The sequence below is a fragment of the Aspergillus karnatakaensis genome (genome assembly GCF_047715665.1).
Source record: "Aspergillus karnatakaensis strain CBS 102800 unplaced genomic scaffold BJY04scaffold_35, whole genome shotgun sequence".
In the NCBI taxonomy this organism is placed as follows: domain Eukaryota; kingdom Fungi; phylum Ascomycota; class Eurotiomycetes; order Eurotiales; family Aspergillaceae; genus Aspergillus; species Aspergillus karnatakaensis.
In genome coordinates, this window is record NW_027395747.1 from 270,563 (window position 1) to 287,751 (window position 17,189).

A 17,189-nucleotide genomic window follows, 5' to 3' on the forward strand; every position below is an offset into this window, starting at 1 on the left:
AACTGACGTCGTCATAGCTCACCATAGATTAGTTAGGCAGGCACTGCTTCCAGCTACTGAGGTCCGCAGTCCGCAGTCTGCAGTCCGCAGTTCATATACGGCAGGCGCTTTTGTTGATGTTCCCTCTACAAAGAGGGGTATGCAGGCGCTTGCCATTCCTTCCCCACCGCCCCCTCGTACTCTTACATCCCATCTCTCTCCTCCAGCGACTCTCTTCGACTCTCCCAAACATTCTCCAAAGACCTTCATCTACTCGAGCCAGGATGGATCCCAACATCAAGAAGCATTATCTTGCTGACTCTCCTCCTTCCGTGGTTCGCTTAGAGATCAAGCACCACTTTGATAACCTCACGAACAAGAACTTGAGGAAGTACGCCCATTATATTAGCCGGTTCGTGATCAACTCCCATCCATCCGTTGTAGTCAAATCTAACAGTCCTGGTCTACGAAATCAGAGCCGCCTTTGAAGGTACTCGTGTTACTCTCCGTCAGGTGTCGCCTGAGTCTGAGCCAATCTACGATCTAATCCTCTCTCTCCACCGTGCGTGTGATGGCAATTGGCCCGAGCTTGCTCAGAAGACAAATGTCAGCGACGAAAACCTACGCTTTTTTCTAGAATACTCGGCCCAGTTTCTCGGAAACTGTGGCAATTACAAGGGCTTTGGCGACACGAAGTTCATTCCTAGGCTGCCTGCGGATGCCTTCGAGGCTTTGGCTTCCGCCACACCTGAGACGAAGGCTGCCTTTGAGAAGGCCAATACTACTGGAGGAGGCATCTACGAGTCCGAGGACCAATCTCTCATGCACCTTGGCTATCCTGAAGGTGGACATATGACCACGTACTACCCCGACTCACCTTCTATCACCAAGGCCGAAATCAATGCAATTGGAGATTTCTTCGAGAAGAAGGGCTTCGCTCTGGAGAATACCAGACTCCGGAAAACCGCCACGGGTGATTTCGAGCTTCTGATTGCTTCGGGCGTTTCCTCTCCTCCTGCTGATCAGAAAGATCTGGGAGACCTCACTTCTTTCGAACTGGAAGGGGAGTTGAGCGGCAAGAAAGTGCACCTCGTTTTCGGTGATCACCAAGAAGAGATGGCAAAGATTGCCCACAGCGTCAAACAAGCTGGCCTGCACGCAGCCAACGATACTCAGAAGCAGATGTTGGGTCAATATGCTTTATCGTTCGGCGCTGGCTCTATCGAGGCGATGAAAGCAAGTCAACGACTCTGGGTACAGGATCAGAAGCCGGTTTTGGAGACCAACCTTGGTTTTGTTGAAACTTATCGGGATCCTCATGGAGTGAGGGGCGAATGGGAAGGATTCGTTGCTTTGGTTAGTTGCCATGACCTCTCAACGGGAATGGTTGTATTGACGGATTACTAGGTTAACTTGGAGCGGACCCAAGCATTTGGGAAGCTCGTGGACAGTGCACAAAGCATGATTCCTAAGCTACCATGGGACAAAGACTTTGAGAAGGACAAGTTTCTCAGTCCCGATTTTACCTCGCTAGAGGTTCTAAGTTTTCAGTCGTCCGGCATCCCCGCTGGCATCAACCTTCCAAACTATGATGACATCCGTCAAAATCTAGGATTCAAGAATGTCTCCTTGGGGAACGTACTCTCCGCCAAAGCCCCCAATGAGCCCATCCCGTTCATTCCTGAAGGTGACCAAGAGGTTTATCGTCAGTGCCGCGATCCCGCTTTTGAGGTGCAAGTTGGAATCCATGAGCTCCTTGGACATGGAACTGGCAAACTACTCCAGGAGACCGCAACGGGTGAATATAACTTCAACATATCCAATCCACCAATCAGTCCAGTTACCGGCCAGCCCATTTCCACGTGGTACAAACCAGGCCAAACTTGGAGCTCCGTATTCGGGGCCATCGCTTCCTCCTATGAGGAATGCCGTGCCGAGTGTGTTGCCATGGCTCTTAGCTGCGATTTCAGCATTTTGAAGATATTCGGCTTTGGAGATGGAACAGAGGACATCTCAAATGAAGCGGGCGATGTTCTTTTCGTTGCATATTTGCAGATGGCGCGCGCTGGTCTTGTCGCTCTGGAATTCTGGGACCCAAAGAGTAAGAAGTGGGGCCAAGCACACATGCAGGCTCGATACAGTATTCTGCGTACTTTCCTCGATGCTGGAGACGATTTTGTCAAGCTCTCTTACACCAAGGAGGACTTGTCCGACCTCGAGATTCAGCTGGACCGCTCGAAGATCCTTAGCCATGGTCGCCCGGCTGTGGAGAAATACCTGCAAAAACTGCACATCTACAAGAGCACGGCAGATTTCGAGGCAGGTAAAGCGCTCTATGATGATATTACCTCCGTTGATGAGTGGTGGGGCACCAAAGTCCGCGACATCGTCCTAAAGAACAAGATTCCCCGCAAGGTGTTTGTGCAGGGCAACACGATTCTGGAGAATGACGAAGTCGTGCTCAAAGAGTATGAGCCGACACTAGAAGGTATCATCCAGAGCTTTGTTGAGCGCGATGTCTAGACCCTGGTCTACCAAGAAACAGCCACTCCTTTTCTTTCTACAGTGAAGGCAGGATATACTTAGCGCTATTCCATATCAGGGGCGTATCACGTGGCGACTATCTGTAACTACACTCCGGAAAGGCGTGGATAGGAACGGAACGAAGATCCAGTATAGAATTAAATACAACTTGCCCATGTTCACTGGCAAATATCATATCTTTACAATGACCAATAGAAGATGTTGTCTAAGTGCCAAGTGTGTTGTTGTTGCATCCCCTCACTGCGAAGACCGAATAGGCTTACTCCCGCCCTGAGGAGCGTGCGCCAATGGCCTCGAAGCGCTTCCTGCCATCACCTCTCCTCTTTCATTTCCTTTGCCTCCTAGCTACCAATTCTCATGTTGAACAATTCTACCCCAACTGGATCCCCGACTTCTTTGCAATTTTCAATTAAACGTCTCCAATAAAGCCGTTCTCCGCCAGGGCTCGATGCTCAGAGTCAGACAAACCTAGACAACCGGTGGGCTCCTGATCGACAAAGGTAGCTTGAGTCTGGATCACTTCCGATCAACGGGACGACCTTTCATTCAACGTCCGTTGTCAACTCCCCTTCCCTAGCCAAGTCGCGCACATCACGGTTTTCAAAAGCCCTCACTACGGATTTCGACGCCTTGTCGTGGTCACTAGATTCTCGTGGCTCGCCTCCCACGGCGCGGCCGCCTCACCTTCACCTCACGGACGTCGAGGAAGACGACTCTTTCTATACCGCACCGCCACCGCATTCTCCCTGCTCAGAGGCTTCCTCCTCCACCTTCGCTTCTTCGTGTCCCCCGCCGTTCTCATCGCTCGTTTTCACTTCGATAGGTGACCTCAATCGTTCGGAGCCTCTAGCCTTTGAACCTAGTAGTGCTTCCCCCCCGGCCTTTGCTCCTTTACCTTCCGGAGACGATCCTTTAGAACCCCAGACATCATCAGCATTAGTCGCGGAAACAAAGTCATCTTTATCTCGAGATCCGAAGGGCGAGCAGAGCTCTGACGAAGGCGAACCTCCGCCTCCGTATACCGAGGGAGACAGTCCTATCGAGTCATTCACCTACGTAATGGCGGCCGCAGGAGGAGCGTCGAGTATTATTACTCAGGTGCAACAGACAGGAGGACCTCCGATCAACACCCTAGGTGGTATGCGCAATATCTCCCTTCGCCTAGTATCCGCTAAACGATGTCATTGTTAACGGCTTACTCAATAGACACCAATGGTGATGAGCACATTACTCTAGACCTCCGGTAGGAATGCTTCCTATGGCGCATTGAGTTTTTACACTAACTCTTTCTCAGAGGAACCCGGTTTACCCTTTCTCGCGACGAATTGTTGACTCTACCGGAGTTTGTTCTATTATCGCTCTTCCCGAATGGTTTACTTCCGGATGGACACATGAATGGCTTCCATGAAAGCGATGTATACCCTGTCGATGTAAGTAAACGCCTATTCTCATTCTGTCCCTGCATCTCGCGCCTCATATGGTTACCAAGTCTAATGAAATTATTACAGTATGACCCAGCCTCACTTCAGTACATGCTGGACTTTTTTCGCTCAGTCGCCCAATCCATCCCATCTTCACCCTCTGCATCGCCAGATCTCGACATAGCATCGGACTCTATGCAAAATTCCACTAGAGATATGCTCCAAGATCGCGCTGGCATCATTGTCTTACGCGAAGATCTTGATTTCTACGCCATACCTCCGCGGCCTGATATCGATCACGGGGAGATGATGGAAGTTAAGCGCAACGCTGCGAAAGCACTTCTACAACAAGATGGGATATTTTCGGGGCTCAGAAAAAGCGATGAGCCCGGGTCCACCGAGCAACATCTGATTGAGATGCTCACCGCGGGGTAAGTCGTTCAAGCTGCATCCAACTAAGAGCGTCACTAATCAGTAGTAGTGGATTTGACCGTGAAGACCGATGGGGTCACCGTGCACCCGAGCCCAACAAGGCAGTAATCTGCAGCTTAGCATTAGCTAAACTTCGAACCGATATCAGGGGTGATCTCGCCAGCAACAACGTTGGAATGGCACAAAAGCTCCTCCTATTTTGGCGAAAGCCAGCACGGCGTTGCTGGTGGGAGGGCGTTGAATTGGACAATGTCGAAGGTGTTGAAGGTAAAATCAAAATTTGGGTTCGTAGGGTCTGGACCCTAGAGATGGTAAGTCTTTTTCAAGAATCGTCACTGCAGCTGCCATTGATCTAACGCATGTATAGAGCGTAATTGGGCTTCGATAGTCTCGATGACTCACCTCAGGCACTTAACTAGTTTCCTTTTCCTTTGTCCCGTTATACCAGCCATTCTCGCATTCATTGTCAGCCGCGTTCCGATGCATTCTCACCACCCATGATGACCAGCACTTTGTACCTTGTTACCTGAGCCGCTTTTTGCGGAGTTTACGATATCCCTAGTTTTTCGAGTGTGCACCTGCAAACCTAAAGATTGGCGTCTTCAATGGTCGGTGTGCGTCTGTCTATAGTGTTTACTCGCCCAGCGGCTTCTCTATATTGTTCCATCCACCTGGCTTCCAGTGCATCTCTCAATTCCCTCTCCTACCCCATCGCGCCACTTTGTCTGCCTATAGTATTGCCTTCTACCTGTGACTAGATACTAGATGCTCGCAGTCTTTTCTAGCAGCATTACTAGAATATCACATCCTAATCTGGAAGACAGAAAATCCTTCCAATCCCATATATTGTTGACTCCTTGGTTGTGGCTGGGCCAGTCGAGGGAAGGGGTGGGACTTCAGTCACGTGACTGTGTCTGGAATGAGGCTAGCGTGCAGGCCTTTGGCAAAACGCGGAGCTTGAGCGCGATCACCATTTGAGGAGCTCAACTATCGCTGGTATTATCGTTGATTCCACTCAAGCGGAAATACTATACGACTCATCATCTCTTCGCCGAGGGAGCAACGAACGTTCAGCTCATTTGTTCCACGTGCAAAGTCAAAGAAACTTCCGCAATCCCTTCGTTTTTTTATCCCCACGTCCAACCATCCTTGATCGCTCAAAATCGCAGACGCTATTTAATTACTCGCAGATCACGGCCCAACTTTTCCTCAAAACACAGCCGCTGAACGGTAGGGACATGTTACAGTCCACCTAGATGGCCAACATGTCCCCTCTCAGAGGTTATATCACATCTTATCCCCCGCGGGTGCGCCAGTATGCGAACGCGCTCTTCACGCCCATCATTCCTCAGACCCAAGTCGGGCCGACACCACGGACCACGAAGCGAGGAACCGCCGCTATTAACTACGCTGAAGATGGCTTTGACGATGACGACTTTGATGATAGTGAAGGCCCCCGGCGACCAACAGGTTTAAGGAGCCTTCGGCGAGAAGAATCCTCCTTCGACAAGGTAGCATTGGCGGAGAAGTTAGGGAAAGAGATCCATGCTCCGGTAGAACTACAAGGGGTATTTCGAGACTGGATGATCAAGAGGATGCTCAGGCCCGCGTATGTCTGACAATAGTCCTTGAATATCTCAGTCCTTGCTGACTTTCACCGTCCTTCTATCAGGTGTGCCGATCAATTGCAAATACAGGCGCAACTCCCTCTGACCCTTATACCAATCCGAATTGACCTCGAAGTTCCTGCGCATCAGCCCCAAGAGCCTTTCGCGCTGCCGCGGAATGTTCTCGATCCAGCAATCAATCCCACGTTACCTGCGTACAGGAAGCCAGACCCATTGCCCGTTTTCCGAATCAAGGACACGTTCATGTGGAATCTCCATGAAGCGCTTTCGACGCCTGAAGAGTTTGCTCTCGGATTTGTTCGCGACATGGATCTTCCTAATCAGCAAGCCATGACCCTAGCGATCGCTACCCAGATTCGCCAGCAGTTAGAGGAATACGCAGGTGTCGCGCTACATCCGTTGTTTCAAAGCACACAGACAACAAAGCCTGCCGTCTCCCAAGCTGGTCTGTCGCGCGATGCATCTTCCACCCCTGTGCCTATACAAATTGCGACCCCAGACAGCAGAATCGCCATTGTAACGGCCACCAAGGAGCCACTCGTGAACGACAGTATCTTGAATCCTGATGATGCATACCGATGCATGATCAATCTCAATATCAACCTACAAAACAAGCTTTATACGGACAAATTTGAGTGGTCTCTTCTACACCCTCCCGGAATGGCTGAGGAGTTCGCACATATCACATGCGCGGACCTTGGTCTTGGAGGTGAATGGGTTGGAGCCATTGCACACGGGATCTATGAAGCGGTGCTGAAGCTGAAGAAGGAGGTCTGCGAAAGTGGTGGGCTCATCAGCGGTTTAGGTAGCTACGGGAATGAGATCGATAATCAAGCTGCGAACGGCGCCGAGGCGGGCTGGCGATACGACCCAGAAGGACTCGGGGACGAATGGGAACCCAAAGTTGAAACATTGTCAAAGGAGGAAATCGAAAAGCGCGAGGGCGATCGTGAACGGCAGATTCGGCGGTTACGTCGCGAAACGGCGCGGTTTTCTTCAACCGCTGGTATTACGCCGGAGATTTCACGGCAAGGAAGCGGCTTTTTTGATGTCGATAGCGAGACACCTCTTGGACGGGGTGAAAGAAATAAGCGAAAGCGACGGTTCCGTAGTCTCAGTCCGTTGGGCAGGGGAGGTACACCTGGCGGACGGGGTACGCCAGAAACAGGCTCGGGCGCTGGGTATGGGGGAGGTGGTGGTACTTTATCAGACTGGTATGCTTCTTTGTCTCCCCCAGCTGGCACTTGACTAACAATCTCAGGGAGCGACAAAATTGGCGATGCAGTAATTGCTCGGTGTGGGGTTCTGCAGTCTGGGCAGTACGAGACGGGCCAGCTGGTCCTAGGGTAAGAACTTTCTCCGCTCAACTGGCTCATATCTTCTTCTAATCCATGTACAGACGCTATGTCATAATTGTGGTTTGCTGTACGAGAGAGACAAGGTCGTCCCTGAATGGTCGAGAGATCTACACCGTCACGATATACCCGTAGGACGCGCATAAGCGCATCCTCCATCCTTGTTTTCGAAGGCTACCCTTAAAGATTAGATTCCAAACCTTTTATACCCGTCACTGATCACCATAAACGACTACATTGCCATTGAGAAGACAGGGGTGCAGCTCGGACTGTGTGCGTCGTTCTCACCTTGGAACTAGTCCATGTAATATTACCTTAAGCTTCGCCATGATATCTAATGAACTTTTTGCAGTCACCACCGACATATTTGGTTCAATATTCTGATTCTGCCCGTTTTCTCTTCCTGAATTCCTTTTCACCTTGGTGCATTTCACTGTTCCTGCTCTCTTTCCGTCAGATTGGTGGTTTCTGTTATCTTTTATTCTCTCCGAATCTTAACGCTGGGTACCCCACTGCCTCGATATTTCCAATTAGACAGGGCGTTTACCTGTACAAATCTTAATATAAGATACTTTTACTAGATCAGACTTTCAAAGAGCCAAATAACAGGAATTGCTAAGCCTGAAGTACAGATTAGGGTATCTGGCTAGAGGTGACATCAAGTTTCCAAGGTTGCCAAACTCGCAGGCACATACCATGTGCAACTCGCTGACTCAAATCCTAGTCCAAGCTTCTGGCACCCAAAAAGGGTTCTGTTCCACCACAATACAAATTATCGGCATAGAAATATTCAGCGAGATTTATTGCCTCTTATACCTCTTCACATCATCACTGGCGGGCTCCTGGAGCAAGAAAGCACAATTAGCCTTTTTGTGTTCGGCAGCCGAGTACGAAGGACAAGCAGAGCAATTGCGGAAGGAAAGAACATACATACCGACTCGGCCCGCCTCTTCCTCCCAGTATTCTCATTGCCCAGCCCGGCTCTGCGGAGACCATGAACCATAGACCCGAAACAGACGACATTTCGGCTTCCCTCGATCCTGATTCCGGCGTCGATGTTGATGCTGATATTTGTGGGGCTGGAGGTTGGGGCTGAGAATAGGGCTCCAGATTGTTGGAGAGCGGATACAATAGCTGCTGTAGTATTGGCCAGCTTTGATCTTGGATTGGATGTCGATGTCTGCGCTTGATTTGCGGCAATAGCGAGTGAGTTGCCGTCGCCCTTGATGTGGATTGGGGAATTGAGGTTTATGGTGAGTGTTCTGGACGCATTGGTGGGGGGAGCAGTTACGTGCGAAGTAGCTGTATGGTGGCCTGTTGTATAGTAATTGGTGTCATGATCGTCGTAATCGTCGTAGTCATCATAATCATCGTCGTCGGCAATGTAGTCATAATCCTGGCCATTTGAAGAGTCAATTGTGTATATTGGTGGTGCCTGTGTAGTTGTGTAGTTGAGGCCGACGTTGAAGTCATCACAGGAGGTTGTAGCTGAGACTGAGCTGTGAGCTTTGAGAGATAGTCGGTGACGGGGGCTATAGCAGATTTTTTATGCTTTGGAGGCTGCATTTCAAAGGTCTTTTGTACAGTTGAAGAAATGGCGTGGCGCTTAAGCAAGACACGGCGGTACTGAAACAGAGCAAGCAGACAAACAGCTATTCGATTTTGAGTATGGAAATCAAGAACTATAAACTGGCCCGAGGAATGATGTGGTGGCTTATATATATCTTTCTCCCTCAGCACCCATTATTGCTATAACATATCTTGAATGGGGATCGCGCCAGCACAACAATAGCAATGGAAGGGGGGGCGGGGGGGCGGGATGTAAGCATAGCTTGGTCGCCTGTAGTGCTCCAACTTTATTCTCACGCAATTGAGGGAGTCATGGGCTCAATAGAATGGTGGCTGGCAACAATCGGATCAAGGAGATGAACTGGTTATTGAGGTGCTATTGTTCACTGCTCCATCAATAGGATCTCTCTACCCAGAAAGGGCTGAATGGGGTCACGTGCCAAGTCCACCATCAATAGCATGCAACATGATTTGGCATTGTCAATGCCACAACCATTAATGAGAACAGAAACTTGTATCCAAAGTTTAATTTTCCAGCTGCTCAGGCTTGGATTTGAGGTAGCCAAAAATTAAAACATCGACCTTCCAGGATATGCAATCATTCAATGCAAAATGGGTACCACCGCTCGCAAAAAGAAACAAATGATGGGTATGAGCATAAGACAAAAGAATTTCAAGCCCACCGATCACCATGATTCCAGCTTGCAAAAAGCGCGTCATGGTCGGTTGGCTCTAGTATACTGCCTGGCTGGGGATTCGAGGGCTTCGGAGTAGTATCACTTGTCGTCCGGTGACGAAGCCTTTCTGGAAAGATACCTGAATGTGTCAGTCCACAGCCCTAGGCGATGGGTTGGTGTGTGAGATGTTCAGCACAGCCATGTGACTAAACTTACTATTCTCGCTAGATGTAACATGGACATAGTCACTCTGGCTGACGGGGCTCCATAACCGCTTTGCCTCAGCCTTCTGTTGTTCCGGATAATATTTGCCGCCGGGGTGTAGAGACTGCGTAGTCTGAATACTGATTAGCAGAGACAAAGGCCGACTTGAATGTTTAAATTATACCAGCGCGCGGGTCACGCCAGCCGAAATCTAATATAATCACGGACCGGTACTGACTTCGCGAAATTCATCCCCCTCGACTTGGACCTCACGGTCTCGAATCCGCCGCATCAACGCTAAGAAATTACTTTGCTGAAATTTTTGGTTGGTCTCGTTACTGACGCTGTTCAATAGCTGCCCAGCTGTGCGGGCAAGCTCGTCTGCGTCATTCACTGCCGTCTGAGAGTTGTCTTTGTTGATTTGTGGAATAGTATCGGATCCAATTCTGATCGTTTCTGGTACTATTTGCTGGGCCGACACCTCTTCAGTAGAATACAAATCATTCAGTGTTGTTCCACGTGTCTTCGCATCAGCTGTCGTATCTTCGAACTGAGAGGTCATGTCTGCCTTGGCCTGTTCAAACGCTGCTTCAAAGGCAGATTCATTGAACGTTTCGGTCCCCAAGGATTGACTTGCTACGACATCCTGTGCAGGCGCATAACTACCGATTTGAGGATTATGTAGCCCATAGCTTGGAGCGTATGGTGGCTGAAACCTTTGACCAATTGATTGATTCTGATGTACCGATGCGTGTTGCTGCTGCTGCGTTAAGAACTCATTGTGCCAGGAACTCTGCGAAGTTGCTGTAGCAGTGGCCATAGATGGTCCGGGCTGGTAATGGAGAGGTTGCGAATGCCTCGAGATGTGTAGGTTCTGAAAGTCACTCGCCCAGTCCGGGGCTCCCGCTGGATGCGACATTGGCATATGCGGCGCCGGGGTAATATAATGGCTTCCATGCTGAACGTCTGGCAGCTGAACATTAGCGAGGTTATTAGCCTCGAACGCAGCGAACTCGGGGTCGAGGATCCCTTCGTTGGGGTTCTGGGAGCGGAAGCCCTGTAACGAGAGTATAAGCATTAGTTGAAAGGTGGTTGAAGTGAGTAGCTCACCTGAGACGGGGACGGTCTGGAGATTAGCTTGTCCTGCTGTAGCGTGCGGTCGACGGCCGTATGCTTCTGGAAATTCTGAAGCGCATTTGAAGGACCACACAAGGCGTCACTCATGATTGCGGAGCTATGAGAGTTGATGCCGTACTATGCCGTATACAAAAGTGTCCGTCTGCCATTCAAGAATTGTCTCGAACAAATGATCAGCAATCCTTTGTATGACAATGTGTACCCAGCATAAAGAATAAAGGCAAAAAAAAAGAGCAAAATAAGACAGAAGATGGATACTTTGAAGTTTGAATCGAACGGAGATGAGAGTCGAGGGGCAAATACGGGGAGAGAGCCGAGGCCCGACTATCACGTGCTATTACTGCTGAGTCAGGCACCGATAAGATAAGATTGCCCACAGCGAATTGGGCCCGAAACGGACCAGCTGGTGTTTTGCTGCTGTCGGGAGCCTCCAGACTATTGTTCTACGATCTGCTGCCACCATCGTCACAATCACGCTCCTCTATTCCACTCTATTACATCTACTCAGTGACCTAGAGCTACAAGTTAGTCCATAATGGTACGTGTCTGCCGCCAATCGCTCTCGTCGCCTCGATAAGCTGTCGCGGGTTCGTGGACTGACTTACCTCCTTGTCCGGATTCTAGGCGGCGGCTCAAGTGATTTCAAATTCTGGTCACGATGATATGATTGTAAGTTAGGGTCCCCAAATTAGCGCTATACTGTGCGTCTCGTCTAATCCTCGCTCATCAGCACGATGCTGGTCTTGATTACTATGGCCGCCGATTGGCGACATGTTCATCGGACAAGACAATCAAGATATTTGAGATTGAAGGGGAGACACATAAGCTAGTGGAGACCTTGAAGGGGTGAGATATTGTCGGATACTTGCATATCTCTTCTACCCGCTAATACGACAACAGCCACGAAGGTCCAGTATGGTGTGTGGAATGGGTATGTACACGAATGCACCACGACAGAGCAACAATGACATCCTCGCATAAGGAGCGCTATCAAGACTAATTTGGTCCTACAATTTGACAGGCGCACCCCAAGTTTGGCACCATCCTCGCCTCCTCCTCCTACGACGGAAAGGTACTCATCTGGCGTGAACAACATCAAAGCTCTACTGCCCCTGTGAGCGGCGGTGCCTGGACGAAAGTTTTCGATTTCTCTCTGCACACAGCATCTGTGAACATGATCTCCTGGGCCCCTCATGAGACTGGATGCCTCCTTGCCTGCGCTTCGTCTGATGGCCATGTCTCTATTCTCGAGTTTCGCGACAACAGCTGGACTCACCAGATCTTCCACGCCCACGGTATGGGTGTCAACTCAATCAGCTGGGCACCGGCTGCAGCTCCAGGTAGTCTCATCAGCTCAAACCCAGGGCCCGGGCAACAGCGGAGATTCGTGACAGGTGGTAGTGATAACCAGCTCAAGATCTGGGACTACAAGTGCGTCATACCTTCCTAACCCCGCCAGTGTAGCAACTTACTAATTGATACGTTTCTTCGCTCCAGCCCTGAAACCAAGACATACAACCCTACACAAACGCTGGAAGGACATTCCGATTGGGTCCGTGACGTTGCCTGGTCGCCTAGTATCCTTTCCAAATCATACATTGCCTCTGCATCGCAGGACAAGACCGTTCGGATCTGGACGGCCGATGCGTCAAGTCCCTCTCAGTGGACAAGCCAGGCTCTCGAGTTCGATAACGTTCTGTGGCGGGTAAGCTGGAGCCCTAGCGGGAACATCCTTGCTGTGAGTGGAGGAGACAACAAGGTTAGCCTATGGAAGGAGAATCTGCAGGGACAGTGGGAGAAGGTAAAAGACATCGAGGAATGAGCCTGTTTAGCTGAGTCTACTGTTCTCATGTACTTTCGTTTCCTTTATACCGTCGATATCCGGCTTCCTATCCTCAAAGCTAAACCTAGACTATACCTCATTCCAATCGGTAATAACAATATTCATCCCGAAGACCGCCAATACCAGCTTGCATTGTGTATAAATCAAACCGCCCTTCCGCACACTTTGCTCCTACAAGTTGTGACATACATCAACCGCTAAATCAACTCACCCAGCTTTAGGGTCACAATATCGACTAACTATAAGAAAGACTTGCGGTCTGCCTAGCCTGCTTCGTCAATAATTTCACCAAACAGCCACAGTTGAGCTACCAGTCTTAGCTACCACCCGGCTGATATTGGATGCTTCAGTTCGGTCCTCACGCCCGTCCGCAACGATCCTGACCTCGAGGTGGAGGAATAATGAGACTTTGAGAACGCAAGTCCGAACGATATTAGGATAAACTTCCCGGGGATCCTGCTCTGATAGCGCTCGCTTTGGAACAAGATGGCTGGATTAGGCACGTCCAAGTGAGAAAACGCCGATATTCTTGCTGAATAGTCGCTCGAAGTTCATTTCATTCTCTCAAGGGGCCAGGTCTATCCACCTTCCTCTCATCTTCTGATCAGTGCATTCCGATAATTACCTCAGTCGTGTCTTTCCCTCCCCTGAACTATCTTTCTCTCGCCTTGCTCTCAAATGGCAGCCCTTGTCAAGCCTTCCCTTTGCTCTATTTCGCCGTCTCCTCACATCAATCTCGACTCAATGGGCATGCGCAGTCACTCTGTCAATGAGCAGCCAATCAATCCATTTCTTCAGTTACCTGCAGAGGTATGTGTACTCCAAGCAAAGCGTGATCAAACTTGCTAAGCACCGTCATCCTAGATCATCCAACAGATTGCCTACTTGCTCCCGTCAAATGCAGATATCATTCGTCTCGCTAGGTGTTCTTCCGACTTAGCCGCCAGAATCCTGCCCGCTGAATCTCACATCTGGCGGAGGCTATTCCAGGACGAATACGACAATTTCCCTCGTCGTTCAAGCGTTGGATACAGGGTCGATTATCAAATTCGACGTATCGTACTCTCTCAACCCGTTGAGTTCGGACATGGCCAAAAACAAAAACAAACGTACTGGTTAAGGCTCATGAGCGATTTGTTCGATGAGGGCACAATCCTATGTCGGGGCAGTCTGCATCATGGAAAAAACCTTGAGCTGATTCGCAAAATGCTCAATGGCTCCGATTTCCAGAATAGACCTCTGAGTGGATACAAATTGAGGAATCCCGACCTCCCTACGGGTTTGTACGCGTCTGTTCAGTTGGTAGGCCAGTCTTGGAGGTAGCTCCTTGCTAGATTTTGTTGATTAAATCTTGCTTTTAGGCCACTACCTATATGGCTTTGGATCCGTCTATGGCAGTACACTGCTTACGAATTGACTATGACATCGCCGGAGTTTATGGGCTTCCTAGCACGGAGCCTCTGGTCAATACCTCTCTCGGAGTAGCGACCAAAGTCGTGATGGATATCCGAAACTTCTGGCTTCGCCATCTGCTCGACCCCAACAAAGGGACCTTCCATACATCCTATATGAGCCTACCTCCATATTGTAGGCCATCAAGGCCTACCCTAGAGGGACTCATGCATCCGACTCAAAAACTACCGTTATCCTGGCTAGGTTACGAATGTCGGTCTCTCTTTTTCACTTTCTCTGCCTATATGGGGACAAAACATTGCTGAAAATACTTGCAGCCTGCATCTGTCCGTACCCGCTCACAAAAACTGGATTCGAGCACCGGGAGAGTTGTGCAGATTTGACCGGCCACCTGGTTGAGGTTGAACAAGTAGTAGGGCACCTTCATCTCATATTACCAATGAAATGCGACTAAACGAGTCCGGACATTGCATCTCGAGAAACATCCTGAGCGTAAGAACTGGCCTGATCTCATCAAGGGATACGCCGGACGCATCACCCACGACGGCCAACCAGTCTACTTCCGCGGTACTCAAACTTACCACGGATCGGGAGGCAGTCGAACAGGTCCTGTAAGAGGTTTCATTGAGGAGGCTCAGGATAGTGGGATTTCCGGGGTTTGGTGGCACATCTGCTTCATCTCGTACGAAAGACTGCCTCATCTTTTGCTCGAGGATAGCAGCCCATTTTTGGCTAATAACAAGGAGAACATCGGCGGATCGGCACATTTTTTCAAAGAGGTTTGGCCTCCTACGGACTTTTTTTCCGAATTCAATTCGCTTCACTTGTATGAAGGGGTATTGGTTCCAGGGGGCTGTCTCATGCTAGGGCGATGGTCAGACTTGCTTCTGAAGGAGGAAGGGGGGGTTTTTGAGAGTGAAGGGCCGTTCATCTACTGGAATGTCTGATTTGGGTGCCCAGCGCGACCCAGAATGGCGAATAGAGCTTACAGGAACTTGTTCAATATGCAAAATAAGCAAGCTTTACCAAGCTCTAATCTAGGAATCATTCATATACAGTATCTCGAGAAGACCTGCTGCGAGCCCTTGCCAAGCTCTCTCTCACTCCCCAGCCATCCGCGAGAAGTGACTTCACATCTTCTAAATTAAGTCCACTCAGTTCAGGGTAGATAGCTCGTACGCCGAACCAGCCGACAATGCATACAACTCCGTAAAGAGCAAAAACAAAGCTTGGAGATAACAGTTCCATCATGGGGAGAAAGGTAAGCCCGACTACAAAATTCGAGCCCCAGTTTGTTGCAGTTGCAAGAGCCGATCCGAGCGAGCGCACATTCAAGGGAAAGAGTTCCGATTGCTGCCAAGGTACATTACCTAGGCCGAAAGCATAAGCTGCTGTATATACTGTCAGGCATAGGAGGATGACAAGTGGGAGAACGGGATTGTTGGTAGTGGCATCGCGGGCTTCCGGTTCTGGCGATATGCTTGCTAGCTTGACAGAGGAGAACGTCAGGGCGCAGACAAAGAGCGAAATAACCATGACAGGTATGGAGTAGAGGAGGATCCGACGGCGGCCGATCCTATCGATGTAGGCGAATGCAAGCAGTGTGAAGAGGAAGTTTGTCAAGGCCACAGACAACGATGTGAGGGTTGGCGAGGAGAAGGCTAAAAATAGAAACAACGTGCCGGAAAAATACATAAGACTGTTGAAGCCACACAGTTGCTGTAAGGTCTGGAGCATTATGGCTATCGTCAATGCCCTGCGATTTCTCCCAATATTGAATAGATTGTGTGCTCGCTGTTTGACGCCTGTGAATAAATGCACGGCACCCTCAGGCGACTTGTTTGAACCCAATTGTTCCTCCTCTTCTTCAACCTCTTGCTGAATACCGCGTAATATATGTTTCGCAATTTGAGCACTATCAGGATTATCCTGATAGACCTTGGTCAGAATAGCCAGGGCCTTGCTTTCAAAGCCTGCCTGCATTAGCCATCGGGGCGTCTCTGGTAGAGCGATGACAATGAAGAGCTGCAACGCCGCCGGCAGCGTCCCGAGACCAACTATCCAGCGCCATCCTCCATCGACGTAGGAAAATAGCCAGCCAACAATGTATGCCACCACTTGACCACCAGTAATGAACAGGCTCAGTATGGTAACAAGCCTTCCTCTCGCATTTGAAGGTGCTAGTTCAGATATATACCTGCGAGTATGTCAGTTCCGCAATGCCTCGGATTCAATGCGTTGCACCTACAATGGAGTAACCAAGCTAGCACTGCCAACAGCAAGACCAACGATACTCCTTCCGAGTATCATACCCCATACTTCGCTCGTAACAGCTTGTATAAGTGCACCAACTGTAAACAGAACGTCTGCGACGAGAATGACCTTTTTCCGACCGAGCCTGTCCGCTAGAATTCCCGCCAACGGGCTTGCGATGAGCGCAAAGAGACTCGTGCACGAGGTAACGAGACTTTTATCCAAAGTTGTAAGAGGGCGATTCGATAAATCAGATCCTATAGATACGAGGGTGGAAGATATAACGCCGGTACTGTGAAGTTCAATTGTCAGCGCTGTGAAAAAGTGCAACTTTGAGCCCAGTTTTATGAGCCCGCGGACCCAAGACAAGGGGTACGCACTCATAACCAAAAAGAAGCCCACTGATGCCGGCAGAGAAAGTCAGGTACCAGATGAACCGCCCGCTGGCATGCTCTACACTCAGGTCGGGGCTCTGGTCCGTCTCACCGGCCTCTCTTGTTGGAGCCTCCGAGGCCAAAAGCGGAGCATGGGAGGCAGTCGGATCGTCGTTGTCTCTGCTGCTCATGACTGATAATTTGCAGCGCCTTCCAGTAGCATCTGATGGGGCTTCAGAGAGCTGCCGTCTTGTGAAGGTAGTGTTGCCCCTGCGAGGGGTTCCGGAGGGTAGTTTAAACTTCAAAGGTTGAACGTTGCAGAGTGCCTCATCCACAGTTATGGGGTAAAGATCGGAGTTA

At 49.8% G+C, this 17,189-nt stretch overlaps 7 protein-coding genes across 7 annotated transcripts; 4 read left to right on the top strand and 3 right to left on the bottom strand.

The window, feature by feature from the left end:
• Window positions 1–263: 263 nt before the first annotated feature.
• Window positions 264–4,764, top strand: BJY04DRAFT_208491 (peptidase family M49-domain-containing protein; the record flags this gene model as incomplete). Its single annotated transcript, XM_073713997.1, has 10 exons — window positions 264–391; window positions 456–1,335; window positions 1,387–2,496; window positions 2,996–3,074; window positions 3,131–3,661; window positions 3,730–3,766; window positions 3,818–3,953; window positions 4,032–4,375; window positions 4,426–4,687; window positions 4,744–4,764. 10 exons carry the CDS (start codon window positions 264–266, stop codon window positions 4,762–4,764), a joined length of 3,528 nt encoding a protein of 1,175 aa, XP_073569616.1.
• Window positions 4,765–5,373: 609 nt separating this feature from the next.
• On the top strand, window positions 5,374–7,881 carry BJY04DRAFT_193013 (putative RSC complex subunit Sfh1). Its single transcript, XM_073711846.1, has 4 exons — window positions 5,374–5,985; window positions 6,049–7,218; window positions 7,266–7,350; window positions 7,404–7,881. The coding sequence occupies exons 1-4, from the start codon at window positions 5,633–5,635 to the stop codon at window positions 7,503–7,505; spliced, it is 1,710 nt and encodes a 569-aa protein (XP_073569617.1). The 5' UTR covers window positions 5,374–5,632; the 3' UTR covers window positions 7,506–7,881.
• A 329-nt stretch (window positions 7,882–8,210) lies between these two features.
• BJY04DRAFT_193014 (uncharacterized protein) lies at window positions 8,211–8,983 on the bottom strand. The gene has a single exon (XM_073711847.1). The coding sequence runs from the start codon at window positions 8,923–8,925 to the stop codon at window positions 8,647–8,649; it is 279 nt and encodes a 92-aa protein (XP_073569618.1). The 5' UTR covers window positions 8,926–8,983; the 3' UTR covers window positions 8,211–8,646.
• Window positions 8,984–9,721: 738 nt separating this feature from the next.
• On the bottom strand, window positions 9,722–11,214 carry pex20. The gene is made up of 2 exons (XM_073711848.1): window positions 10,920–11,214; window positions 9,722–10,866 (listed from the first exon to the last, which is right to left on the bottom strand). Exons 1-2 carry the CDS (start codon window positions 11,031–11,033, stop codon window positions 10,030–10,032), a joined length of 951 nt encoding a protein of 316 aa, XP_073569619.1. The 5' UTR covers window positions 11,034–11,214; the 3' UTR covers window positions 9,722–10,029.
• A 138-nt stretch (window positions 11,215–11,352) lies between these two features.
• sec13 (GTPase-activating protein SEC13) lies at window positions 11,353–13,025 on the top strand. The gene is made up of 6 exons (XM_073711849.1): window positions 11,353–11,484; window positions 11,571–11,615; window positions 11,677–11,792; window positions 11,847–11,877; window positions 11,968–12,377; window positions 12,444–13,025. The coding sequence occupies exons 1-6, from the start codon at window positions 11,482–11,484 to the stop codon at window positions 12,766–12,768; spliced, it is 930 nt and encodes a 309-aa protein (XP_073569620.1). The 5' UTR covers window positions 11,353–11,481; the 3' UTR covers window positions 12,769–13,025.
• A 442-nt stretch (window positions 13,026–13,467) lies between these two features.
• Window positions 13,468–15,149, top strand: BJY04DRAFT_219887 (uncharacterized protein; the record flags this gene model as incomplete). Its single annotated transcript, XM_073716718.1, has 4 exons — window positions 13,468–13,599; window positions 13,654–14,091; window positions 14,151–14,376; window positions 14,662–15,149. 4 exons carry the CDS (start codon window positions 13,468–13,470, stop codon window positions 15,147–15,149), a joined length of 1,284 nt encoding a protein of 427 aa, XP_073569621.1.
• Window positions 15,108–17,143, bottom strand: BJY04DRAFT_90058 (putative MFS myo-inositol transporter). The gene is made up of 3 exons (XM_073721267.1): window positions 16,836–17,143; window positions 16,451–16,747; window positions 15,108–16,399 (listed from the first exon to the last, which is right to left on the bottom strand). Exons 1-3 carry the CDS (start codon window positions 17,018–17,020, stop codon window positions 15,247–15,249), a joined length of 1,635 nt encoding a protein of 544 aa, XP_073569622.1. The 5' UTR covers window positions 17,021–17,143; the 3' UTR covers window positions 15,108–15,246.
• Between the last annotated feature and the right edge of the window lie 46 nt (window positions 17,144–17,189).